At 38.5% G+C, this 27,906-nt stretch overlaps 1 protein-coding gene across 3 annotated transcripts in view; it reads right to left on the bottom strand.

The window, feature by feature from the left end:
• LOC146626696 (protocadherin-15-like) overlaps positions 1–27,906 on the bottom strand; it is a 200,125-nt gene that overhangs the window by 149,612 nt on the left and 22,607 nt on the right. For all 3 annotated transcript variants that reach the window (XM_085360748.1, XM_085360746.1, XM_085360747.1), the window contains exons 4-8: positions 18,618–18,778; positions 17,996–18,151; positions 13,752–13,871; positions 11,222–11,332; positions 5,574–5,744 (exon numbers count right to left, since the gene is read on the bottom strand). In XM_085360748.1, coding sequence (XP_085216874.1) covers positions 5,574–5,744; positions 11,222–11,332; positions 13,752–13,871; positions 17,996–18,151; positions 18,618–18,778 — 719 coding nt within the window. The remainder of the gene's footprint in view (positions 1–5,573; positions 5,745–11,221; positions 11,333–13,751; positions 13,872–17,995; positions 18,152–18,617; positions 18,779–27,906) is intronic.

The raw sequence follows: 27,906 nt of genomic DNA, 5'->3' as shown, positions 1-27,906 counted from the left end.
AGATGTGAATTTGCAGAAGGAAGCTGAGTGTGTCAGTGCAGGAAAAAACAACAACAAAAAAAATACTGTTATTACAGACAGAGTACTGTATTCTTTGCATCATGCATCTTGTTGCCAGTCAATTGCAGTATGATTTAATGATAAACTAAATTATTGGTCAAGTCTCGGTCAATAATCAGGTTTATCCCTTACAGCTATGAAATACTGAGCTGCAGAGATGGCAGTGTTTTTGAAGTGTATGTGTGAACATGGCCTGACAGCCAACTCCTCGGCATAATGACCAGCATCTTGGGGTGTGTGTGTGTGTGTGTGTATGTGAGGAAGAAAGACACAGAGAGAGAATAGTTATCCTGGCTCCAAGGCTCTGAGGTTGTCATCTCTCATCAGCCTGATTAGGACTCAAACTATTACAGTGCCTTTTCTCTCCTCCTCGCTCATTCCTCCCCTCCCCAATTTTCTTGTACCAGGAACAGCAGCTTGTTGCTGTCGTTCCATTCTTTCTATAGCTTCACCTATCTCCCTGCACCTCCTCAGTTCTTTGCTTCCAAACCAACAGGAGACCTGCTGTTGGCATAAAAATACCACCCAGTAACTTAAATGCTCATCAATTCTTCAGGTTAAACCTTTGAGTGTTTCACGAAAAACTGTTGCACAGCATAACCCTTTACCCTTCTCTTCAGTTTCTGCAAGCTGTTCCTGTTTTTTCACTCTGGATGGATTTGATAATGATGTTTATGCAAGCTTTCTTCAGTTCTAAGACTTTTGGTAAAATTCAAATTGCTCCTTTCTCCTTGGTAATTTTGAAATGTGCAGAGCAGCTGCCACTGTCAAAGCACACAGTCTGCTCGTTCATCTAGCCAAACTGCGACACTGGTAGTAAAGGCACCAAAGGCAACCGATGAGGAAAAAAAGCACAGTTTAAGCATTGTGCTGATCATTTAAATGTATGTGAGTGCATATAATATTGTGTATTACTATGTATATAAACACCAATCAGAGAGAGGGAGGAAGGCTTATAGCTGCTGTAATTTCTTTCAAGAGAAATGATTACATTTGACCAAAATAGTGACACTGTAAGGCATAAAAGAGCACTGTTGGTTCAGTGTTTCAGTGTCAAAGTGTAACCATAAGAAGAAGAATCTCTGCACAGTGCATTAGAAGCAAATCAGAAACAGAAAATATAACATGCAAATTTAATATAGTGTGTGTCATTCAAACAGTCAAAGTTCTCATTATTCTGAAAGCTGGAAGTAGATATTCATCTACACTGCTGTCATGCTAGCCAAATCATGGGTTATGAGAAAAAGAGATTTTGCATTTATTTATTCCAAGAATACGTCATTGAACTTTCTTTTTATCTTTAAGCAAAGGCCAGAACTGACAATTATACTGTATTAACCAAGACCACAGGGGTTGATTAATACAGACAAATCTTCCTAGAAGGCCTCAGTTACAGACACACTCATACTTTGACTAACTTGTGGACAAAGGAAATATATAAAGGCTTAAGCCTGCTTTGCAAAAGCAATGCTTGATTTTTAATGAAAAATGAACTACCTTGAAAAATGAATAAAAAGGTACAATTAAAGCAGTTATTTGTTATGTTCTGCACTAAAAAGAAGAACTTTAAAATTATGAACTGAATTCACAAAATAAAAAAATAAATAAAGTCAAACCCATTCCCGCAAATTTGTATTCCAAGTAAGGAAGGAAGTAATCTCCAAAACTGCTTTATTTCTCCCTTACCTTTCATAACTCAGAGACATCTTTTGTTATTTTCTTTTTGCCAGTGCTCATGTCTTTTAAATTTCCATACAGAAATACAAAATATATACAATTTTCCAGATATCTGTGATAAAGAAACTACATTACTTTCTCTTTCAATGCATCTCATGACAAAAATAAATAAATAAAAGTGTGAATTTAAAGTTCTAATTTCTTTATTCATGGGGATTTTTGACAGTCGGGAGGCAGATACAAGACACAAATGACTTTGGTGTATTCTCATAAAAAGTTTGTGGAATTGAGACAGAATTGTGTGAATGAGAGAGAAACAAGAGGAAAGGTGCACATGTAAGGTGTAGAGATACTGAAAATAGATTAGTTTAAATACTGCAGCTGGGGTTTTTAAACTCATCATGGACAATGCCCTTCTCCGTTGTTTTGGATGGACGGACAGTACACAACGTAGGTGAAGAGAATGCAGGCAGGGTGGAATGGGTGGAGATGAGTGTCAGGGGTGATTTGTGACAGAAGGATAGCAGCAAGAGTGAAAGGGAAGATTTACAAGATGGTAGTGAGACCTGCTATGATGTATGGCTTAGAGACAGCGGCAGTAAAAAAAGACAGGAGGCCAGGGTGGAGGTGGCAAAGCTAAATATGTTACGGTTTTCAATTGGAGCTACCAAGATGCACGGGATTAGACATGAGTGTATCAGAGGGACGGCTCAGGGTGAGCAGATTGAGGACAAAGTTAGAGAGACAAGACTGAGGTGGTTTGGACATGTGGAGAGGAGGGGTAGTGGATATACTGGACAAAGCATGGTGAGTACAGAGTTACTAGAACGGCAAAGAGGACGATCACGGATCACAGATGTAGTGTCCTCCTTCAGCAACAAGCTGCATGTCCCCCTTCACTACATCACTGCATGATGTAGTGAAGGGGGACATTTGGCGTGACAAAGGAGGGTGAGATGAAATGATGCTCTGTGGTGGGAGCAGCCTAAAGATAAATAAGACTGTATTCTTTAGAGGACAGCTCTATATGAAGGACCTTTTTCATTCTGACCTGTCATAGCAGTAAATACATGGCAGTCATTTGCCTAAGGTAATCTGTTATGAAATAGATTTCTTAATGATTTTCCTTAATGATGATCATGTGGGTGCTGGCAGTCAAATAGGTTTCCTAAATATGCGCCTTAATTTGACTTCTGCACTGCTCCCAACTCGTGTAAAGAGAGAACGCAGTCTGAAATTCATTAATAGTGAATATAAAGTTTACAGAAAGATGAGGCCAAGCAACCACAGCTTATCTGACTGACTCCAATTTTTATTGCTGTGATTGCATAAGATCAGAAAAACTGATATCAGCGAAGCGTCTGGAGTAAGCAAGAGCTCTGTATTGGGAGAAAATCGACAAGTGAGAAACAATCTTGGTGTTTGAAGCGACTTGGGGTTTTTTGTGTGTGTTTTTTTCCTATATTTCTTTGGGTTTTAAGGACACTAAACCCAACACTAAACACTTGCCACATAACAAGGGTTTTGTGACCCCTCAAGATTTGCAGAATCTGCCCCGTAACACTTGTTCATGCAGAAGAGAGTAATAGCTGGATCTATGAAAGACATAAACTTTGACTGTCAAGAGCACTTTGAAGGCCACACATAGTATCATTTTGTGACATATATCAGGGTAGCAGTTTCATCCGCCATACAATTTTGCCATAATCAAAGGAAAAAAAACAGCTATTTGTATTTCAAAAATAGAAAACCAAGACATTCCCTGTATACAATGATGCTCATTAGTCATTTGTATAGACAGTATAGTAAAATCCTCTTTTTATGCAAATTGTAACTCCCAGGAAAAACAGTTTGTTTCTGCCTAGCCCCTCCCCCCCTTTCTCTTTCACTCCCCTCTCCCCATCCACCAGATCCCCCCCCCCCCCATCTCCATCTTAAACCCTGTCCTTGTCCACATACACTTACTCCTTCTGAAAACCACAAGCTGTAAAGTTGATTTACTCCTGTTTTTCCTCCCAGCCAAGACTGTCTCCTCTGGCTGGAAAGAGAGAGAGAGAGAGTGTGTGTGTCTGTGTGTGTGTGTGTCTGAGAGAGAGAGAGGTGAAAAGAGAAATCTTGAGGCAGAGAAATAGTTCCTTCAGCCTGTCTGGAGCAGAGTCAGCACATGTGTGTGCATGCGACAACTATCTCAGTGTAAAATAGAGAGATGAAGAAGACGGTGTCCGGTCCACGGCTGTGATACTGGATTTATGTACATGTGTGTCGGTGAATGGGGGGCATTAAGGCATGAACGCACTGCTAGCTTGTCACCATCAAGGGTGTGTGCAGGTGTGTGTATATGTGTTGTAAGGGATGAATGCACTGCTGACTTGTCATAGCTGAAGATTTTGCCTAAAGCAACTTCCCCCCCCCTTGTTTACAAAGTTGTACTCTGAGTTTCTCCAGACAATAGCATCAGCTAAATGCCACAGATACAAATGCAAAAGTATATACAGCTGTGTAAGCATAAATATGGGCTACAGTGTTGCAGAATCTGCCCTGAAACACTTGTTCATACAAAAGAGAGTAACAGCCGGATCTATAAAAGACAAACTTTGAATGTCAAGAACTCTTTGATGGCCACACATGACATATTTTAGGATAGCAGTTTCATCCGCCATACAATTTTGCCATAATCGAAGGAAAACAATACCTACTTGTATTTCAAAAATATAAAACCAAGACATTCCCTGTATACAATGATGCTCATTAGTCATTTGTATAAACACAGTAAAATCCTTTTTTTATGCAAATTGTAACTCCCAGCAGACATTGCTTGACAAGGTCTTATTATTAAAATATCAGGGTTCCTTTTCAAATGGCTCTAATTCCTTATGAAAAACCTACAATGGGTTCTGCAGGAGTTAACATACAGAATGAAATTGCATGTTTTTTTTAGAGTGTACAAAAATTTTTAGCCCCTATTCTAATTACATAGTCTGTAGTTTACAGCAAAACGAGCTACATTTTAAATGCCAAAGTGAGTAAATACATTTGGCTTGAATTGGCATTAGACCTTGATTTGAAAGCTCGAAGACAAGAAAGTGAAGATATCCATAGTGACACAGTCTATCAATATACCCTGTGGTTAATAATTGCAGTTTCCCCTAAGTTTCTAAACCATCTGCAATCTGCCAACAGAGTTTCATTTTACTGGAAATTAGGGAACTAAAAGGTTGTAACTAAAGTAACTCTGTATGATATTACCTAAATCAAGAAATGATAATTCAGAAAAATCCCAGGAGATTAGCAGTTTCTGAAAAGTCAGATGTCTATTCATATTAATGTACAGAATTCACCTGCTTGCTGCTACTACTGCACATTCACCCAGTGTACATACTATATGTATATATATATAATGTTCTTCCTCTACACCCCCCAATTTTTGCACATGTCGAGGAGCGTGTCAGGCTACATTTCACTGTGTGTTATACTTGTATAACTATGCATGTGACAAATAAAGAACCTTGAACCTTGAACCTTGAAATACTAAGACTAGCCCGACTGGCATCAACAATGCTCTGTCTTCCCCATTCTGCTGCTGTTCAAACTTGACCAGGTTGTCTTGACAATGTCTATATGCCTAAATGCATTGAGTTACTGCCATATGATTGGCTGATGTTGTGTTATGAGTAGCTGAACCAGTGTACTTAATAAAGTGGCGGCGAATGTATACATGTTATCATTGTCCACTGAAGACAGTAAGTGATCCACAAATGGACATTGCTACAAAAATTAAAGCTAAGTACACATAGTACACACAAATACAACAAAGTACAGAACAAACACAAACTTACCGGCTCGGTCAGCTCAAGCACATTAGCCTTATACGTGATGGGACTACAATCACGGGTATTTCCCACAAGCGTACATGGTAGAAACATTGGACCCAAATCATCACCGTCCAGTACATCCACAGTTAGTGTGGTGGTGGCTGTTCGACGGTCACTTGGATTAGGGGCTCGATCCTAGACAGACAGACAGATTTTTTTGGTGATAATGCATAATTATGTGGCTACATTTATCTTTGTGTCTTGAATGAAAAGCGATCAGGATATGATCAAGAAAAACATGTAATAATACAGAAAGGCTGGTTTTTATCTGATATATTCTATATCTAATGCACAGCATTCATGTTCATGTAGCAAGTGTATACACCATACTGTAATCTACAGGGTGGGCCATTTATATGGATACACCGTAATAACATGGGAATGGTTGGTGATATTAAAGTCCTGTTTGTGGCACATTAGTATATGTGAGGGGGCAAACTCCTCAAGACGGGTGGTGACCATGGTGGCCATTTAGAAGTCGGATCTTCTATCCATCTTGGATACAACTTTTGTTTTTCCAATAGGAAGAGGGCCATGTGACACATCAAACTTATTGGTAATGTCACAAGAAAAACAATGGTGTGCTTGGTTTCAACGTAACTTTATTCTTTCATGAGTTATTTACAAGTTTCTCTTTGTTCACAGCCATTGACATTGGGGCGACCGTGGCTCAGGGGGTTGGGAAGCGTATCTGTAACCGGAAGGTCGCCAGTTCGATCCCTGGGCTCTCTGTCCTGGTCGTTGTGTCCTTGGGCAAGACACTTTACCCTACCGCCTACTGGTGTTGGCCAGAGGGGCCGATGGCGCGATATGGCAGCCTTGCTTCTGTCAGTCTGCCCCAGGGCAGCTGTGGCTACAACTGTAGCTTGCCTCCACCAGTGTGTGAATGAATAGTGGCATTGTAAAGCGCTTTGGGTGCCTTGAAAAGCGCTATATAAATCCAATCCATTATTATTATTATTATTATTATTATTATTGACATGTCGAAGAGGTTAACACATGAGGAGCGGATCGAAATTGTGTTGATATCGGGTGAACGCAGTAACCGGGTCATTGCAGCAGATTTCAATGCAAGACACCCTACGAGACCACCCATCTCCCATGCTGCAGTCAGCAAACTGCTTGCTAAGTTTCGTGAAACTGGTTTAGTGTTGGATTTGCCAAAATGTGGATGCAAGAAAACTGTCACTGATGAAGAAACATCAGTGGCTGTCCTAGCTTCATTCAGCAAGAGCCCACAGCGTAGCACTCGCCGCATGTCACTGGAGAGTGGCATTAGTCGAACATCCCTTCGGCGGATATTAGCTACTCACAAAGGGCACCCTTACAAACTCCAGCTACTGCAGCATCTCAACGAGGATGACCCAGATCGGCGCACAGAATTTGCAGAATGGGCAAAACAAAAATTGGAACAGGACCCTCAGTTCACGCAGAAGATTTATGTGAACTTTTATGTGAATGGTGAAGTTAACAAACAAAACCACCGCTATTGGTCTGACACTAACCCACGTTGGGTGGATCCCTCCAAGACTGTTGGAACAACAAAAGTGATGGTTTGGTGTGGTATATATACCACCACATTATGGGTGCCAGGTCCGAGCATTCCTAGATGAACAGTTTCCTGGAAAGTGGATTGGTCGTCGTGGGCCAGTTGAATGGCCCCCAAGGTCTCCCGATCTGACCCCCTTAGACTTTTATCTTTGGAGTCATCTGAAGGCAATTGTCTATGGTGTGAAGATACGAGATGTGCAGCACCTGAAACTGCCTGTGCTGGCATTTCTCCTGCGGTGTTGCTATCAGTGTGTGAAGAGTGGGAGAAGAGGGTTGCATTGACAATCCAACACAATGGGCAGAACATTGAACACATTTTATAAGTGGTCAGAAACTTGTAAATAACTCATGAAAGAATAAAGTTACGTTGAAACCAAGCTACCATTGTTTTCCTTGTGACATTACCAATACGTTTGATGTGTCACATTTCCCTCTTCCTATTGGAAAAGCAAAAGTTGTATCCAAGATGGCCGACTTCTAAATGGCCAATTTGGTCACCACCCATCTTGAGGAGTTTGCCCCCTCACATATACTAATGTGCCACAAACAGGACTTTAATATCACCAACCATTCCCATTTTATTACGGTGTATCCATATAAATGGCCCACCCTGTATTTCATGAATCTTTTGGTGACCAAAATTTCACAAAAATACACATTCAGCAACATAACTCTGTAACTTCTGTCGGTGCTGTGCTTTTTTGGAAATCGAATTTCCCAGAGGAACCCACCCGAGGGATTAATAAAGTTCTATCTAATCTAATCTAATCTAATCTAATATTACATAAATTCCAGTAAAGTAGAATAACAAATATGGAAGTATAGCATGCACTGCTCCCACTCCCATCTGCTCCTGTATGATTCACTGAAAATATTCAAAACTATACACAGGAAATGATGTTCAACATCTTTCAGGTGTTTCAGCCTTGCAAGGCATTAACATTTTTATTAGACAAAAAAGAAGCCTGTTTTCTCATTTCTTAAATGCAAATATATGCTAAGGATAAATTAAGTTCCAACATTTGGTCTCACCCATGTAAAATTAAGAAGAGAAAATAATAACAGTTAATAATAATAATTTTAACTTAGATTTGTATAGTGCCTTTCAAGATACCCGAGTAGTAGTAGTAGAAAAAATCATATCAATGAAATACTGAAAACCAAACTTTTTATTCATATTTTGATAGCATGAATAAAATTGTTTATTGGTCCACTGGCTGGACTAAGTTGTAGCACTGCTAACCCACCTTTTCCTTTTTTTGTAAGATTGCATAAAAATGAAACAGCATTGCTGCATTTCATGACATGCTTTCTGGTTATTATGGGATTACAGTTAATTACAGTGAAAATGTTTTGAAGATTTTGATTATATTCTAACTAAATGACATTGATACAACAGAATTTGGTATTTTGTACAAAGTCAAAAACTCCCACGTGTTGGAATTACAGGTTGATTTCGTTTTGTTTATGTCTCTCTGAGGAGTCACATAAATTTAGATTTTTTTTGGTAAAAGTTAATTAAATAATGTAGTTTAAAACTCTAGAACTCGGAAATATTCTGCAGGTAATATAATTATCATATAGGTATTAATTTAAAAATAGAAGGATATATGTAAGAGGTGTTTAAATAAATACATTCTTTTCAATTGACCAATTCACATGGTGGTTGATGACATTGAACTCAAAGACAAAAACTGAATCTTAAAATTACTTTTCAGTGAGAATGTTACTATTGTGGAAAGGTTTGAAGCTTTTGAAACAAGAAACACTAGAATGTATGACCTTGGTACACACAAATTGAAAAATAGATGTGTTCACATGACTTGTAACTCAAAAGAACGCCAGTAAACCCTAAGCTGGGTTTCATTGAAAGCCTCATAAAAAAATAGAAATAAGTAAATCCCAAAAAACACAGTCCTACTGAGAGACTGATAGTAAGCATTCTCACAAACATTTCCGTCTACTTAGATCATTTATTATCTTTATTCTCTACAATTTAAATTCTAATATTTACATCTACTTTTCATCTGCAGTCCAGTTGAAAAAAAAAAAGATAAAACGCAAGAAATAGCCAAATAAGGCTACTAACTAAACTCCTCAACTACTCAACAGTCGGTGCGATCACCACATCTTACTTACAGGAAGAAACCCACGAGATATTATCTGCTATTCAATGTGTGAGTCATCTAGATTTCCATCAGCTTCACATTTTATGTATGCATATGAGGGAGCACTCTCAAATCCTGTTCAGATAAAGCTGCTTTCTGCCATTAAACTCTTCTAAGTAGCACAACTTAAGCACTAGACAATCAAGATATCAGGTATAAACCCTTAATTAGGTTTCCTCAAAGTTCCCATTTTAATATTACTTAATCACATCAAATCATTGCAATACATTATATTCCCAATTACTCGACAGTAAAAGAAAGAAACCGGGGCCTCTGCCAAGAAATGATCTCCTCAAAACTAAAAAAAAAAAATTTCTGAAACATCTTTAATGAGCAAGATTGAAGATACCATCTAAAAAGAGAAATCAGAAAACACAAATATGAAATAATTAAACTCTGATTATATATAGTTTAAAGACTGAAAAAAATCATAAAAAAATAGTAGATTTCCATCAAGTTCACAGAGGAGTTTTCCCCTGCTGGCTTCATTACTGTAAGCTATGCTTGACGAGAAGCTGTGACATCACGCAGTGACTCATGACAAGCAATTCTGCCAACATTATCTTGGTGTTTTGAAACTGGACAAGACAAGAGAGAGATGGATCTAAAATTAAAACTGAGAGCACTGTGCAGTCATCGGCTAATGACGAGTCTTGACTATACCCCTGGATAATTGTCTATTGTGACTCTAATAACGAACATACCTTGCAAAACGAACTTCATGTGTTATTTAACATGAACTGAAACCGAGGTTTCATTTCACAGTTCAAGGAATTGAGGCCATGAAGTCATCAGGAAAGTGTTTACAGATCAAAAGAGCTGAGGCTCATCTTTCTACAGACTTCTTTACAACCTGAAGTCTTTTTACTACTAGAGGCCATTAACAATAATGCAGTTTTAAGACAAATCAGTTTTCAGACTCAGAGAATAAGCTAAAAGGACAGTCTATGACGTGGACACAGTTAGCAAGTTTAACATAAAGATTGAAACCACAGACTCTAAAACAGCGGTCCCTAATCCGCGGGCCATGGACTGGTACCAGTCCGTGAGTCGTTTCGTACCGGACCACAGGTTTTCACACAAGGTGTATATACTTTATCTGCAATATATGTACAGCTTAAATGGTCAGCCATGTTCCCAGGGATTTTTTTTTCTTTTCTATTTTGTGGTTGTATGGGTTCAGTTAAGCTTAAACTTTTGTTAGGAATTTATATACAGTAATTTCAAAGCTACTCAAAACACTCTTAATACTGTATTCAGACAAACAGATATGTCACCTTGTTAAGCAGCCAGAAACACATTAATCTTACAGTGTACTGCTGACTCTCCATAGTGCTTTCAGGGCCTTGAGACATATGAATATTTTGCAGAATACTTTCTCGAGAACTGCTTTTGAACGCAAGGTTTTCTTGACACAATAAAAAAAAACTTTTTTGGCACCATCAGCAACACAAACAATTCAAACTTCAACTACAATTTTCCATAACTGTGCTTTGCTTATTGAGTGAAAATCACTATAAGCCACCTTTATAAATAAAACATACACAGAGCTCAGAAATAAAAGGAAAACAATTAGGCTAACAGAGACATTAGTGATAATTAGGGGTGCTCTAAGAGATCCCTTAAGGCTCACACAACAATACAGAAATAGTGAGAAAAGCTGCATAACATTAATGTTGCCATGATAATACAAATTTACATAAAACAACACTCCAGGCAGCAGTCTACACGCCTACCCATGAGAGATGGCTGATTTTCTTCAGCCATTCTTTATGACAGGTCCACATGAAAGGTGTTCCCTTCAAGAGCTTTAACTTAATATATGATTAAAAAAAACAACCTAACACAGTGCGACATAATAATACACAAATAGAAATGTTGAAAAAAACTTACATTAGCTTGTATGATGACTAGGTATCTTGTTATATCCTCATAGTTGAGTCTTTCTCTGAGAACTACAGAGCCAAACAGTGTCAGCGGGATGTCAAAGGTTCTGTTAGCTGTCTGAAAGACAAACAGATACATTACACACATCAAGAGTGAGTCGCAGCCAGGGTCGGCCATTCACTCTTTCTCTTTCAATACAGTTTTGACAAGGCATGCATTACACTTGTTTGGTTTAAGCAATGAACCTGACTGTGCAATTTCAGTATAAATATATTTTAGATTTCTTGACATGATACAAAACTTAAAAAAAAAATAATTCATGCAATCTATATTTAAAATAATTCATTAAAATTATTATGATGAGAGAAAAAAATAAAGACTAGTATGGTTATAAAATAGGTGACATTCAAAGAAAAATAAACCAGAAGAAGACACAGTACTGACAACAATTTGCTAAAACAAAAAACAGAAATAAAGAATTTATTCAAAGGAGCTGAGATTCAGCATCAACATTTCTCAACTGCACAGATAACATCTCAGTGTTTCTACTAAAGCTTAATGTGAACAAGTGTTAATTTCTTTGACTAGTTTGTGTCAAAGACCTTTTTTCTGATGAAAACAAGACAATTAAATAAATGCGTGAGGACAAAAATGAGATGACAATATTATGGAGAGACAAGTTCAAATCAGAATTAATTAAGTTTTATAGTGAGGCAGGATGCATTCAGAAGTCATCCAATCAGAAGAATCTTCTTGTGCACTAAGTGCACTACAATTTGATCTGTCTACAACAAACAGGGTAGGAGTAGGGCTGGGAGATTTGAGGAAAATCTGATATTGTGATATTTTTTGGGGGGCTATATCATAATACACAATATATCACCAAATGTTTAAATCCAAATTAACTATTCATTATTTTTCCATTTTGAAAACAACAACAACAACAAAAATCTGAATGAATTGAAATGTTTTATTTAAACCATTTTAACCATCAGTTGACACAGAGGTTACTGTCACAGTAAGTCTCTTTCTGTGGTCAACACTAGGCCTTCAACAAAAAAAAGATAATAGCAACAAAAAAGTACATGAAGCAAGAATTGACGACACAAAATAAAACAATTCAAATTAAAAAGGTGCTCTTTTGTGCTTATAACATATAAAAATTGTAAAATAATTAGTGCAGAGTTTAAAAGTCTTAATTTTGCACTTTCAGCTGGCGGAATATTTCATGCTACTGCTACCTTTTGCGGCAATAGTTTTGCGGCATATTTTGCAAACTACTCAAATTACTGCATCTTGTTCTGCAAGCTCCATGTGAAATCCAGCGAGTCTCGCTTACCCGAAACTCCTCCTGTCACCATATTTTACTGGTAGTAGATAAACACGCATGCTCAGCATTGTGTCAGGTAGAAAATTTTCTGGGATGGCGGAATTAATGATGCATTCACAGTGCGTAGGATAAAAGAAAAACTCATGGCGACTGCTCAGTATTTACATGTCAATTTATACTCAGTGGTTACGATAAAGCCATTTTAACCATCTTACGTGGACAAACTCATGATTATGTCGCCCAGCCCTAGGTATGAGCTCCCTGTTTCTCATGAAAACGTAACAAAATGTCAACACACAAGGAGGAGATGAGTTGACATCCTCTACTGACACATTTAGCAGCTCTCACTGGCACAGAGAAACTTTTACACAAAACCTTTCGGTCAATTAAATCAACTTCGAATGAAAGTAGACTAAAAATAAAAGAATTAGGATGCCTAAATTATAACTAAAACTAAATGATGTTTAAGTCAAAAGACTCCTTAAAACAAATTTGGTGTCAAAATTAACACTGATGTGAACATTTAAAGAGATAAGAAACGGTGCTACAGCTGACTTTATGAAGAAGATTAATTGTGCATTCTTTAGCAATGATCACTAATCTTAGAACAGTAAATGCCTTTAGTCAGTCTGCTACTGAACTCAGGTAGCTCAGTTAAACCCTGAGACAGTGAAAAGTAATTTACTCCAAACAGCCTTTAACATTAATTATGGCTGAGATGAAAGTAAAGCACAAGGAGAATCTAATGTAATAGGCTACTGTTTTTGAGCATCAAATGAAAATTTCTAATATTTTTTTTATTGTTTATTACATTAATGTTGCTATAATGTATATTTTATATAAAGATGTAAATAGGGAATTGTAAGTGCTCCTTTCTGGATGTTGGTTGTCTTTTGCTTAATTTTGCTGGTGTGCATTAGGAAACCAATTTGTAACTTGTTTTTAGAAACTGGAGCAGATTGTTAAAAAATATGATTTCTAAGATCAGTTTTGGCAAGAAGAAAAAGTAAACAGTGCTCAACTGTGATCTCAATCAAAATTTAAATCAGTACTGCTTTATACTCTATTGTCAAAGAGAAGAAAGAGGAAGAATAAAGAGGCAGAAGCACTAAAACTGCTTATGCAGCTTTGCTGCTTGGTCTCTAGTGAACATATACCCATGCTACACCATGTTGACAGAGATCAGTGGGCAAGTGGATGACCTACCGGGTCTCTCGGATTGTACTGGATGGTGTACTCTATCTGTCCATTGGGACCGTCATCAATGTCTGTTGCTCCATTGTTTCCTGAGAAACCAGAAAAGATAGTCGTTCCAACTGGAGTCAGCTGAAAACACAACAGAAAAAGAGAGTTTTAATATTTTTCTCTATACACCTTTAGTGCAACAACCAACACTGTGCTGTTTGTTTGTTTGTTTATTTATTTCAATTTAGATGAACAAAAAGAGAAAATATGCTTTGTAGCACATTTAGGTACGAGCTCATTTCCATCTGCAGTCCCTGGATCGGTTAAAACACAGTGAGATCCAGTTCAAGTCTATCAGAAGAGACACATACACAAACTCAAATACCTGCACGTATGGTAGCAAAGGGAAAGCCACACAAATCAAAATGTTAATCAATAATTACACAAAAAAAGAAAAAGTTATCATAAACTAAGAATCACAAACTGATGCTCACAAGACTCACAGTCAAAATCTGTTGTTTCAAATCCAGAGAGAAACTACATTAACTTGCACCAGTGTTCAAATTGTTTTTAAGCATATTACAAGTTTTAATTGATTTATAGGACAAAGCTGACTGCGCAAACTGGTGCCTTGCTTACGCTCATTTACTGAGAGCAAAGCTGGACAAATCCCCTTAAACATGGGAGAGCAGCATCATGGAGAATCTTATTTACTAAACATCCATCTGAGTAATATATTACATTATCAAAACTTAATATATTTTATTTAGTAAGTATATGGCATGACATTGCCATATGTCAAATCAGGGTCAAATCAGGCTTGAAAAATTGCCAAAGAGAAACAGTTTGACAAACATAAAATAGGATTTTTCACCACCAACAGGATTCCCAAATTGTTTAAAACTTGTCATGGTGGTATCTTCACATGGTGTGCAGTGTCCTTAAAAAAGACTGAGCAAACTGGACTAATGGAAGACAAAAGAAGACGTGACAGGCTTAAAAAAGTCATGCAGATAAGCAGCATCTGAAAGTCATGTCCTTGAGAAATAGGAAAATACAGAAACGGGGGGAAAAAAAAGACCTGACACAGGACCTGAGAGATGCTCGGACAACAACATTATTGCAGCAGTGTGGATCATCTTGACAGAGAACAGGACAAAAGGCAGCCAACATCCAAAGAAGAGCTCTGAATGTCCCTCAAGATGCCCGGAGAACTATTCCTGAGGACTAAGACTAAGAAATGACAAAAAAGCTTCTCTAATCGAGTTCAGACTTGTTGAAAAATAAAGGTGGTCATACTAAATATTCACCTTAAAGCTCCTTTAAACTCATCGTCCTCATATACTGTGTACTTATGCACTGCATGTTTGCATGTTTCAGTAAATAACTACATGTACTTCCCATTTTCCCACCAAAATATTTAAATAACGAGTGGCAGCTAAAGATTTTGTACAATACTGTAAAATAGCTTGTTGTTGCAGTTGTTTACAAAAACTCACTGATCTGTGAGCCAGTATTTTCCTTTAAATTCAATGTCACAGTCAGAAAAAGATAGCTTGCTTTCATACAGAGAACAGATAAGGCATTCAAAAAGAACGCCATTCATTTTGATTTCATTTTTCTAAGAGAAATTTTTAGGGTGGAAGAGGCACACTTGCCACCGTGCATAGAAGAGACGAACTTTGCCAATATATGTATCGCTGTGCTATATTTTTCGATCCATGTGCCAAACCAAGTAAAACCAAGGAACTGGTGGTAGACTTCCGCAGGCACAAGCATTCTCCACTGCAACCACTGAACATCCAAGGTATGGACATTGAGGCTGTGGACAGCTACAGGTACCTTGGTGTTCATCTGAACAATAGACTGGACTGGACTCATAACTCAGACGCCCTCTACAGGAAAGGGCAGAGCAGGCTGTACCTGCTGCGGAGACTCAGGTCGTTTGGAGTGGAGGGCCCACTCCTGAAGAAATTCTATGACTCTGTTGTGGCTTCTGCTATCTTTTATACACCATAAAAGATAGCAGAAGCCACAACAGCTGTGTCTGCTGGGGTGGCAGCATCTCTGCTGGGGACAGGAAGAGACTGAACAGGGTGATCCGAAGGGCCAGCTCTGTTCTAGGATGCCCTCTGGACCCAGTGGAGGTGGTGAGTGACAGGAGAATGGCGGCTAAGCTGTCATCCCTGATGGACAACATCTCCCACCCCATGCAGCAGACTGTGACAGCACTGAGCAGCTCCTTCAGTGGGAGACTGCGGCACCCACGGTGTGGGACGGAGAGATTTCGCAGGTCTTTCCTCCCCACTGCTGTCAGACTCCATAATAAAGACTTTAACTGATCAAGCACACACATCCATACATATGCAATAATACTAAGTGCAATAATCCTTTCTGTCATCGTTGTATTTTTACTCAGTTGTATATAGTATTTGTATTTGTATTCTATTTTTATCTTATTGTATATTTATTTTATTTTATTCTACTGTATATAGTATTTTATTTTATTCTATTCTGTACAGCTGTGTACTGTATTTATTCTTATTGTATTCTAATTTTTGCCTCATAACTTTTGCACTGTCCACTTCCTGCTGTGACAAAACAAATTTCCCACGTGTGGGACTAATAAAGGTTATCTTATCTTATCTTATCTTATCTTATCTTATCTGTGATTACGTGTCAAAGCAGAAGTTTAATCTCCAGACAGCACTGGAAGCATCCGCGATTAACTTTAATTTAGCTGTTGCACCAGTGATTTGTTACATCATTTCCCTCAACAGGGTTATCTTTGCCTCCCACTGATCTCACAATGGTCTTCAGAATGTCTCATGCTGTCACTTTGCCACTTCTGGATACAGCTGTAATGAAGCAACTCCAGACTCAAGCACCGGTGCCAGCTCATGAAATCAGCCACAGTGATCACCTTGTACTCAGAAAAAATACTCACTGAACTCATAAATTGTGTCCTAGACATCCTTATAAATAACCATATATCATCTGTCTGTCTTATAAGTCTGACTCACTTGCTTGTAGTCAGTATTTCTTAGAAATAGACAGCAAAGAAGAAGACTAGATTATAAGATTTCAGATGAAAGTGGATGAACACCTTTTGATTTCAAATTTACTGCTTTTGTCTGAGTTCTGGGGCCAATAGAAGTGAATTAGAAAATAGCTGACCACCTAATGAGCCCACTTCCACTCAGATCCCAATAAATGTGCTACTACTTTTAAATTACTACCTACATCTGAATTAATGTTTTCATTTTTTAACTTACTACCGCAAAATAGAATAAATTTATCTTGGCCTTCCACAGGGATCATATTTTTTTTTACAGTGCATCTTCTTAATTGTATTGTGAACCTTGGTAGTGAATGGAGGAAACTATTATAGTAGGAGTAATGAGGAAGTGGAAATGCGTGGGAGGTGATGGGGTGGGGACAAGAATCGGCGACAACCAGAAATTTATATAGTGTGGCAACGAAAAGGTGGGAAAGGTTGAGAAAAGGTGACATAATGAAGAGGTGGGAGTGGTGAGGGGGCATGTGAGTGTGTATATGTGTGAGAGCCAGGGAGGGAGGGAGAGGTGTTCTGCAAAAACAGAGGAGAGGCCAAGAGAAAGAAAGGGAGAGACTGAGAAGACAGATTGAGTTGGACAGGCTGTGGAAGACTGTATAATGAGATATTCTACCGGGACTGCTAGGACTGTGCTGGCAGCCGGCTACATGTATCCTTGTCCAGCTTAAGTTTGAACCTCCTCTAGTTATATTTTTGCTTCTACAGACTCTGGAGAACAAACTAACTGTGGGATTGGCATCATAAAGATTATTTTGGAAACCCCAGAATAACAGATATAGATCACTCATATAGCTGCCCAAGAACTGAGATTTTTTTTCATTACTGTTCACTACCTTGCCCTTCAACTTTGGTATGACAGCAAAAACGCACACAAAAAGCCAGACGATGTGCACTGCTGCATTTTCTCTATAGAATATATAAAAGGGCATGACTGAAAGAGCAGCAGTGGAAAGGCTTAGTGTACAGTACACTTGATATGTTGTATTCATGTATGAGTGAGCTGCAGCCCCCCTACAAACACACTCGGCTCTCAAACTCAAATCGATGACTTTGATTAATACTTTCACAACAGCAGCAGCTGTGCAGGTCGGTTTAATGAATGGCTTTATTGCTTTATTTCTTTCTTTTGACTTATCTTTTCTTCACAGACAGAGATGGCGCACGTTTTTGTGTGCGACTGGGTTTTTACCTCATTCACGGCGACGTAGTATCTCGGCTGCTGGAAACGGGGCGCGTTGTCGTTGCGGTCTCGAACAACGATGCGGACCTCGTGTAAAATCACAGTGCCTATCAGCTCATTGGTACACTGAACCTGAACCACGATGGAGTGAATGTACGAGGGGGGCTGGAAAAGAGGAAACACAGGAGGAGAAAGAGGTTCTTAAAATGTTAAATGTGCAATTTTAAATCAAGTATATTTATCTTGAGGGAAAAAAAGATGTTACAAAAAAGGACTACACAAAGACTTTGTGTATTGTATTTACTTTTTGTGCCAAATCACACAGTCAAAAACAAGCGCTGGATTACTTTAGAACAGGATGATGAATGTTTACTCAGAGGCAAAAAGAGCTAAAACCTGCTAAATTTCTCACAACAGCACATGATGGCTAAAGTAAAAAACATGTAAAAATAAATATATAAGAGCTGTAGATATGTAAATGTACTTCCATTGTTTATGTCTCCTGGGGTCAATCGAAATAAAGAAAAACTAGGAGCAAAAACTGCATTTGCTGAAGCAGCAATTTTACTTTTAGTTTGGCATACAGCACAATGAGTGAACGCGACTGAAGAAAAGCTAGAAAAAATCTTACATCTCTGTCCAGAACCCGTCCCGTGCTATTTAGGTAAAGGGCTTGTTTGGAAGGGTCAAGAATGACCCAGCGATCGTTGTTGTCCCTCAGGGACAGAGAGATGGTTCGATCCGGACCTTCAGCCACGCCGTTGATGTGCATGTTGTCCACCAACAATGTTCCTGAAATAAAATAAAAGCAGGTTTAATAATCCTTTGGCTCGAGAGACAGACGCAGCGTCCAGAGCTTCAGGATGTAAAAAGTAGAATTCAATTACCTCTGGAGTTAAACAGAAACAGACAGAGAAACCATTTGGTCCAAAATGATTAATAAATGAAAAGGAAGCAGGAACAATTCAGACGGAACCCTCAGTTTTTCTTCATGTTCTCAATTAAATATATACCTGGAAATTATATGCCGGATGTAGACAAAGTCAAGGGCAATTACGTGGAGAATAACAGAGCCAGAGAAGAAGAGAGCGACATGAGGGGGGGAAAAGGCATTTAGTGGGGCTACTCTGCTTCCTTCTGCTATAACTATACCTGGAATACTGAAGAATGTCTGCGAACGCAAAACATAACAGACAGACTTCAGGAAGAAACAAGAAAACAACAAATGTTTTAATGATTTAATTGCTTTTCTCAGCCTGGAATTAATTAAAGAAAAACATCGAAATATTTTTAAAAAGTAAACATTTTAAGACAGATGGCAAAATGAAATGAACTCGATTAATTTAATACAATCATCGGTGGGTGGTGAAGTAATTTGGGAATTAGACAACTACTGGAAAGCAAAAACAAAGAGAGAAATACAGTACGAACAGGAAGAAAAGACCATTTAAATGGTATCAGTGAGCTGTAGACATTTAAGCTGGGCATATTATCTGCAAAAACAAAAATTAAGCCATGAGGTCTGAGAAGGCACATTACATGAGAAATGATAAACTTGGAAATGTCACAAAATGTGCTGTTATTTGTTGTTTGTGGGTGAAACTGTCAATGAAAATCAAACAGGGATGTTTGTATTAGTGGTGAACTTGTGATGAATAACTTGAGCGTTGGTCTAATGTGCTCCTTGTTATATTTGCTGATGTTCTCATGTCGTTAACCATAAAGGACCTGTTTTAGTTTACGGGAAATATTTAAACAGAGAGGAGGCAAAAAATAAAAATAAAAAAATAAATAAAAGTGGAAAAAAACAACTACATAAAAAAAATGAATCACAATGTATCCGCTTGACTCCATTTGTACAGCTCCAGCAAAATGCAAGTGACCCATTACCAGACTAATAACACATCTCACTTGGCATCTGCCCTTTCAACAGATGATGGTACATAACGACCAGGGCTCTGCGCTACGAACCAAGTCCAACTCGCCCAAACAACAGGAAATCATGCTGAGCAGTTACACGAAGGTGGTTATTAGCTCGAAAAGTAAACCCAAGGAGTGTGCTCACATGAGAAAGGTCAGCCACAAACACTGACACGTCTTCTGGCAGTAGAACAGCATATTTTACCAAGATGATCGAAGTATTATGTTAGAAAAATATGAAGGGATGAAAAACAGAATGGACAAACTGTACAGCAACACAGCTGCAACTAGCCAAAAGAGTAGTGGGTGTGAGCATGTGTGGTAGAAAACAAAGTACGGTATTTAAAAAAAGAAAACAATATATGTGTGTGAGCATTTAAAATCTTTTGGCCAACAGGTACTAACATATCACTACCATTTCATGTTCCATTAAATGAACAGACTACTTTGCTTGTTAAAAAAGACCTAAAAACACTAAGTTTGCGTCGTTTATCTGTAACTTTAATATAAGGTCAACAAGTACAAGGCTTAGGTGCTATTTTCAGGCACCTAAGCCCTGTAAAAATTGCTTTATAATTGCTTGTTGCCTAGGGATCTAAAGTTTTCTTTGCAGCTCATTAGAGAAAGATAAAAAAAAACTTTAGAGTGTCTTCAAATTGATTGCTCAGGAGGCTAAGATAACCCTCTCTATGAACCACCTCCATAACACTGAAAAGAAGGGCTAAACCTGAAGATCACTGTGGTTTTCTCGAAGCCTCCCATCCTTTTGTCTGAGCAGTAAACTGTCAGCAACATTAGCAGCTGCTTAAAAAAGACTTATTTGTGCTCAAAACCAAGCATTGTTTTTTTCCCCCATATGTACAAAAGAAAAAGTATTCACCATTACACGCTACAGCAAATCATGTGATGCCAGTCCTTTCACCCCCTTATGTGCCTGTCTTGCAATTCTGGAATGACGGAAATGATTGGGCTTGTTCTTATTCTTTCTCACCCTTCTCTCCTTCCTCTACATCCTTTTCCTCTTAAACCTTGTTTGTGGTTAGTGCATTGGTTGCTGCCAACTGCAAATTCATCATGGCCATGTGACAATTTACATTGGCACTTGAGTATCACTACACTGAATAAATAGGGGCCACAGTTTAGAAAAAACTAATTCTGTGTGAGCACTGATTGACGAATAGAAGAAACAGGTAGCAAGCATTAAAGGATTGCAGTTTGCTTTTTTTCTTGTGTTTACTTTTTTAGTTTTTCTCTAAACTTATCTTTTCAAGCTGTTGCAACACCTTCATCTCTGTAATCTGGGACTCTCTGAGCTCCTGCACTGATATATTACTGAAATGATGCTAAAGATTGACCTTCTTTTACACTCATGTCTCCAACCGGACCGCATATGTGAAGTTACGAAAACTGAGTGGTGCACAGCAAGTTACGCCTCATTAGGCTCATGCCGTTGTTCACAAGGGCAACAGCGGCTTGTAATGCAACCTAAAGTAAGTCACTTCCGTAATCACTTTATATATTTCTGTATTGCAGTAACAAATTTAATTGCTCTACTAAATTTAGCAATCACTTTATAATTTCAGTCATATGACAAAGAAAGTTTTCACATGACCATAAATAGATCTACAAAAGACTAAGTGCACCTTTATCACTTCCACAGGAATTAAGAGGGTAAATAGTAGCCAGGTGCTGTTAATCAAATGCACTTGATTAATTGAGCAAATGTCACCACCTCTATAAAAGTAGAAGTTTTTACAGTCTGCTGATCTGGAGCATTCAGGTGTGCATTATCACAATGCCACAATCTTTCCTGCAGTCGACGTTCCGGAAAATTGAATTCAAGGTCAAACCATGCTACTCTCAGAAAAACTTCAGAAAAACAAAGAGCTACAGCTCACGCTCTATAGGCCTTGGTTAGCATGTTAAATGTTCATGGTATCACAATAAAAATAAATAAATAATAAAAAAGAACAAATATGTCTTGTTTGGAATGATTACCAGGAGAAGGTGACATATCTCTAAGAGAAACATGGTGACGTTGTTTAGGTTTGCAAAGTTGTATCTGAACAAACCACAAGAGTTCGGGAACAACATTCTTTCAACAGATGGGACCAAAATGGAGATATTGGACAATAACACACAACAATTAAAATGTCAAATATCAGCACAAATACTTTCATACCAACTGTTAAACACAGCGGTGGACAGATGATCATTTACGCTTGTTTTTAAGCCACGGGACCTTTGCACCTTGGAGTTATCAACCACGAAATCCTTTGTACGCGAAATAATCGTAGAGTGAAATGTACCATCCGTCTTACAGCTTGACCTAAATTAGGTCAGACAACAGGATAATAATCCAGAGCACAGCAGCAAATCTATAAAAGAAAAAGAAAAAGATCAAGGTGCTGCTATAGTCTAGTCAACGTGGCTCCAAAACACTGAAAAGACTGAGAAAATCTTATAGAAAATTATGCTTCAAGTTATTGCTACTGAAAGTGGATCTATGAGTTATTGAATCATGGGGTTAACTTATTGTTTTCTGTACTAATTAAACTATAATACTGATATTCAAGAATGCAAGCTGGGAGGATTGAAAAATAAATGTGCCATTTTTTATTTGGACTTGTCAATCAGCTGATTTCCTTTTCTCATGGAGTGCTCTAACATTTGAGAAGTACAGATATTATTTTCACTTTTATTGCACAAATGGACAAGAATATTTATGCAAACTGTGCCCAGGCTGGAAACAACTGTCTACTGTTGCTAACATCACATCCATTCCTTCCAAACATATCAAAAGAAAATACTATTCCCTGCTGCAGAATGATGCTAAATCTGTGCCAACCGCAGCCAAGCTTGATTTCCAACAGGAAACATAAACAGCGATGAGTCTCCACTCCTACCTGTACCTTATCTGAAATAAAAATCCCTGTCGTTGCATCATTTTTTCATACATATAGGATCGCAACCCTTGTGTGTTGTTCAATCAGCCTGAGAGCTATGCTGGCGGGGGCCTGGGGTCACATGGGTCAGCCAGGTACAGTACAAGGGGAGAAGCCAGATTAGGGGAGATCTCTGTAACTCCAGGTTGGTACAAAAAAATAAAATGAAAAGCAAAACCTTTGTAACAGAAACAACAATGTAAATTTTGTTGCTGCCTTAAGCACCCAAGGGTATACTAGGAGAACCAGACCTGATCTGGCCTATCAGATTTGAGAAACAAGTGCTTTTGTTTGTAAACAATTACATCTGTGTTCATCTGTGCTCAACGCAACTCAACTTTATAAGACAAAATGACCAATGCACCACACAAAAGAGACAAAATGGATAAAAACAAAAAAAGGAATAAAAAACTACAAAAACTTCTACACCTACAAACTACTGTGTGTATGTTCATGTGTGTAAGAGAACCCTAGAAAGTTGAGAAGCAAGCAGGATTGTGTTTGCTCGCTGGAAAACTTCTCGTCTGTGTGCACACACCCGTCTGCACACACAACAACATAAACACACACGCACTGAGCGATCTCATATCTGATCTGCCAGACATAAAATTGGGTCATGGCCTTCTGTGCTACCATGGAAACCATGTCAAATGCTTTGCTGTGATTTGCTGATTTTATATAAACGAGGAACTTTAATGAAATTGGTTTCTTTATATGAGAAATGGGATAGAAAATGGAATTCATTAGGGGGCTTTCATTCCTTACCATCGTCTGGCTATCTCTCTGCTGGTTTTTCTGCTTCTTTCTAGCAAAAATTAAAAAAAAAAAACCCTCACCAAGACAGGCGAAGAAGCCTGATAGAAATAGTGCCTATACCTTGTATAACTGTGTCTAATTTGATACCACAGACCATCTAATGCAAATGGACTCTTTTCACAGTGACCTCACTTTATAGTAGACTGAATACAGCACACAGCAGCATCTGATTAAATTGACCCACGTGTTAAAGCACACGGGCAGAACCATATGAAGCCGCCGGTGTGTGTGGGTGTGCACGAAGGAGGGAATTGCCTAAAAAAAAAAGAAACACAAAGAACATTTAGAGAAAAAGGAAATGAGAAAGACAGCAGAAGAGAAGAAAGATTGGGTTGAACGAGAGGGTGATATAAATAAAGAATAAAGAGAATATTAGGAGTAAATAGAGAGAAAATGAGCATAGTGGCAGTGCATTAATAGAATATTTTACAGGACATTAGCTTAACTGAATGTGGCTGCACTGCTAGTGTGTCATCCAGGTATGAACCATGGGCTGAAAAGTAATCATCACATCTACCTCCTTCTTGAGCGCTTAGTGGGTGGGAAGAGACTCAAGACAAATACTGTAGCACTGGATAGGAAGGACAAAAGAAGTAATGAGTGTTGGCTGGCCAAGGTAAATTCGCTTTATCTACCATTTAAGTTGAGATAGTTCGATGGCAGACACATAGAAAAGACATATTAGAGAACATTATAATTTCTAAAAGCATCAAAAGTTGTTTTGACTCTCTTACTGAGGTTTTATAGTAGTTTGACTTCCTATAATTTACAATGTTATCACCTGCAAAATAATGGTTTCTGCTATGTAGCGTTTAGTACTCGTGACATCTGTTTGACCGCTCTAATCTGTTTTGAAACAGGCTGAAGTGGTCCCTCCAAAGTGATAAAAGGAAGAAAAGTACAGAGGTGAGAGACACTTTTCACAGATGAATCTTCTTTGAAACAAAGCATTCTTTCAACATAGCAGCATTCTGAATTCTGTCCATTTTGTTTGGTGTGTGAGAAGGGAAGTTAAAACATTGCATTCACACAACAAGTCAAGGGCTTTTCACATCATCTGTACCAAAAGTAAGAAAAATAAAATTCAATAAATAAATAATTAAAAAGGTAGTTTATCAGAAAAAGAGGTACAATGTGGGCCTTTGCTGGTATTTCCACACTGAATTACATCAAATGCAACAATGACAATTTTTTGAGTGATAACCTTAATCCAGGGTTGGGCTAAACCGAGTCCCAAGGGGGCCAGAAGCCAGTGTACTCAGTGGCGTGTCCAGCGGGGTGGCCTGGGGGGGCACAGGCCACCCCCCCAACCAGACTGGCCACCCCAGGTGCCACCCCAAAGGCAAAACAATAAAATTCAATCAAATATCAAATGTCCGATTATGTTTTCACGGTGAAGCTCAGATATCCGAGTGTAAGTGAATGCAGCATCGGCTTCTGCGCAATGTGCATCACGTTAGCAAAGGTAGGAGAGCCAAGCACGAAAGACAGCACTGCAGGAAACAATTTTTCGGTGAAAGAAAATGAGGACAGAATAAATGTCCCGGTAAGTAATATTAAGTTTGTTGAGTTTAGTAAACTTCGGTGAAATTAGAATCCCAAGGAAAAAATAACACTTAAAGAATTATTGCAGCCGTCGAATATTTCAGACAGTATGCTACTGAGGGGAGCTAACATAAGAGTCATGAGTTATAAGATATAATCTAAGTCGTAACATTGCTGTATGGAGCTGCAGATTTGGTTGCAGGTTAACATAGCTGGACTGGCCATCGGGCATACCGGCATATGCCCGGTGACTTATTTTTTATTTTTTTTGTAATGGCATGAACAATGAGAGGTGGTGGATTGGCCAGATGCAGGTCGATGTGTAGAAATAACTCCGTTGTTTGGTGGTGGCTATGGCAGAGCTTCCACAGAGGCCAGCAGGTGGATGAGGGAAGGGGAGGCAGGAGGAGAGCCCCGAGGCAGCCGCCAGTCCGAGTGTCAGGTGAACTGAACTTCAGGTAAGAAGTTATGACCTGCAGTCTATCTGGGTCAGATATAAACTAAGTTTAGGTGGAGTTTATTTTCGTTGTGCTGACTTTTTACCCTCAGTTGCAATAACTCGTACTGCGTTCTAGCCAGCTTGACGGAGTTTCTATACAGCTGGGTGGGTGCTATGATGTTACTGATAGTGAACTTTATTTTATTCATAAGGTTAGTAGAGTTGCCAAAGGCTCCTTAAAAAAATGGAATGGTCCCTCATTCAGAGAAAATATTACGCGTTTCGTATTGAGCTGAGAAGAGACGCAGTTTGTCCCGAACTTTAGCTATAATGAAAAAAAGACACAAAGCTGGATTTATTCTGTCGTTACGCTGCACAGCTGCCTCTTCTTCTCTCATTCTCTCCCCTCCCTCTCCTGTTGCTGCTTCAATCATGAAACTGATCAATGATCAGCTGATCGGCTTTTCTCTCTTGTTTGTTTATCGCCCACTTTGCGCCAGAAAGAGGAAACCAGCGGATGTCGCGCTAAAAAACAGCAGCACGTTTAAGCTTGATCAGCTGTTGTTAGAATTTATTTAATATTAATTTCTAGTATCAGCTGATGTTTGCTGGAGCCACAGCTGTAAAGCTGCTGGTCATGATGTCGGTTTGGATATGTGGTGAGAGGGAAACATGAAGATGAAACCAGGAGATGTCCTTACTGAATCATCAGAGCTGTGATGGAGAAACAGGTTTACCTTTTAGGTGACAGGAATGAGTTGAAGGGAAGTTATGAACTGTTTCTGAGAGACAAATAACACCAGGATCCTTTTCTATGTAGCTGACAGCTGGTAACTGTGCAGGGGCGGGTCTAGCAAAGTTTTGACAGGGGGCAGGTAGGGCTTTAACAGGGAAAGGGGGGCACAAAGAAATACTTTTCTGTCTTATTCTCATTTAAAATACCTAGCTTTTATTAAATAATTATCTAAATCGTACAACCAAAGTTTTTATCTGATGTAAAATGTATAGAAATCATACATATACCAACAAGACTGTACATCACTGTCACAACAGCATTTGTTTTCATTCAAAGTCTTTATGGCTTTAACACCTGGTGGGTCGGTCTGTAGTCAAAATGCCCGATTTTCTGTCCCAGTCCAGTCCTGCAGGTTAATACTGGCAGTGTCACCATGCCAGCTGACTGTATTTCATCATCAGCCAGTGTTGCTCTTGATCAATATTACCAAAGTTTACCATAAGGCAGCATAGAAAGTATTTACTTGCTTTCAGGTTTTATTCAAATGTTAGTCTTTTCAGTTGTTTCCCCACTTTTTTCCTGTTTCACAATCAAACACCAGTTTGTGAGAAGATGATCTTCTTTTTTAACAGGCAGATAAAGTTTTACATTGGAACTGGCTAATTTGTCAATTGTTTGTTACAAATGTTCGTATTTTAATATTCAAAAATGTTTTTGCTCAAAACATATGTGCACTATATGTCAGTAAAAATACTATGCAAATATTCCTTGAATACTGAGTAAACATTGACAAAGCACTGATTGTATCTCTTGTACTTTATCAACACAGAATCTAAAAACTTTGCACCGTAGTGGTTAAAATCTCATTCTAATAAGAGTTAAAAGCGCATTCGGTTATTAGGTTTATAGGATTATTGAATTATGGTTAACGGTTGGTAGAATTTTTTTTAAACATTATCTGCCAATTACATCTGCCACCCTTCTCCAAATCTGTGCCCCTACCTGGCCCCCCCAACAAAAATTTTCTAGACACGCCACTGAGTGTACTCCTAGTGCTGGTCCCAAGTCTGGATAAATGGGAAGAATTGCATAAAGGTGAAGACAGAGGAAGAGGAGATTTGGAAGGAGTATTCAGAGGGTACGAGAAAGAATAAAAAGGTATAAATGTAGAGATGAGAGTATAGGGAATTTAAGTGTAGAGACTGTAACTAGTTAAGGGTTAGAGCTGGCTGATAGGAAAGAAACTAGATGTGCTGTGTGTGCAGGACACCAGGTGGAAGGGAGTCAAGGCTAGGAGCATGAAAGATGGATTCAAACTTTTCTACCGTAGGAAGGAAACGTAATGAAATGGAAGTAATCTTGAAGGAAGAGTGCGTTAGTCGTGTTGTGGAGGTGAACATATTGTAGGAAGTGGTTATGTTGAATGTGGTGATGTTGTATTGCCTCCAATGTGGATGTCAGAAGAGAAAGGAATTCTGGAGTAAGTTGGATGAAGGAACAGACTTGAGTGGACATGCAT

This window comes from Diplotaxodon limnothrissa, linkage group LG8 (genome assembly GCF_057381915.1).
Source record: "Diplotaxodon limnothrissa isolate DT_005_m linkage group LG8, D_limnothrissa_male_GT1.1, whole genome shotgun sequence".
Taxonomy (NCBI): Eukaryota; Metazoa; Chordata; class Actinopteri; order Cichliformes; family Cichlidae; genus Diplotaxodon; species Diplotaxodon limnothrissa.
The sequence above is the reverse complement of the archived record's forward strand: the minus strand, read 5'-3'. Positions and strand labels throughout refer to the sequence as shown.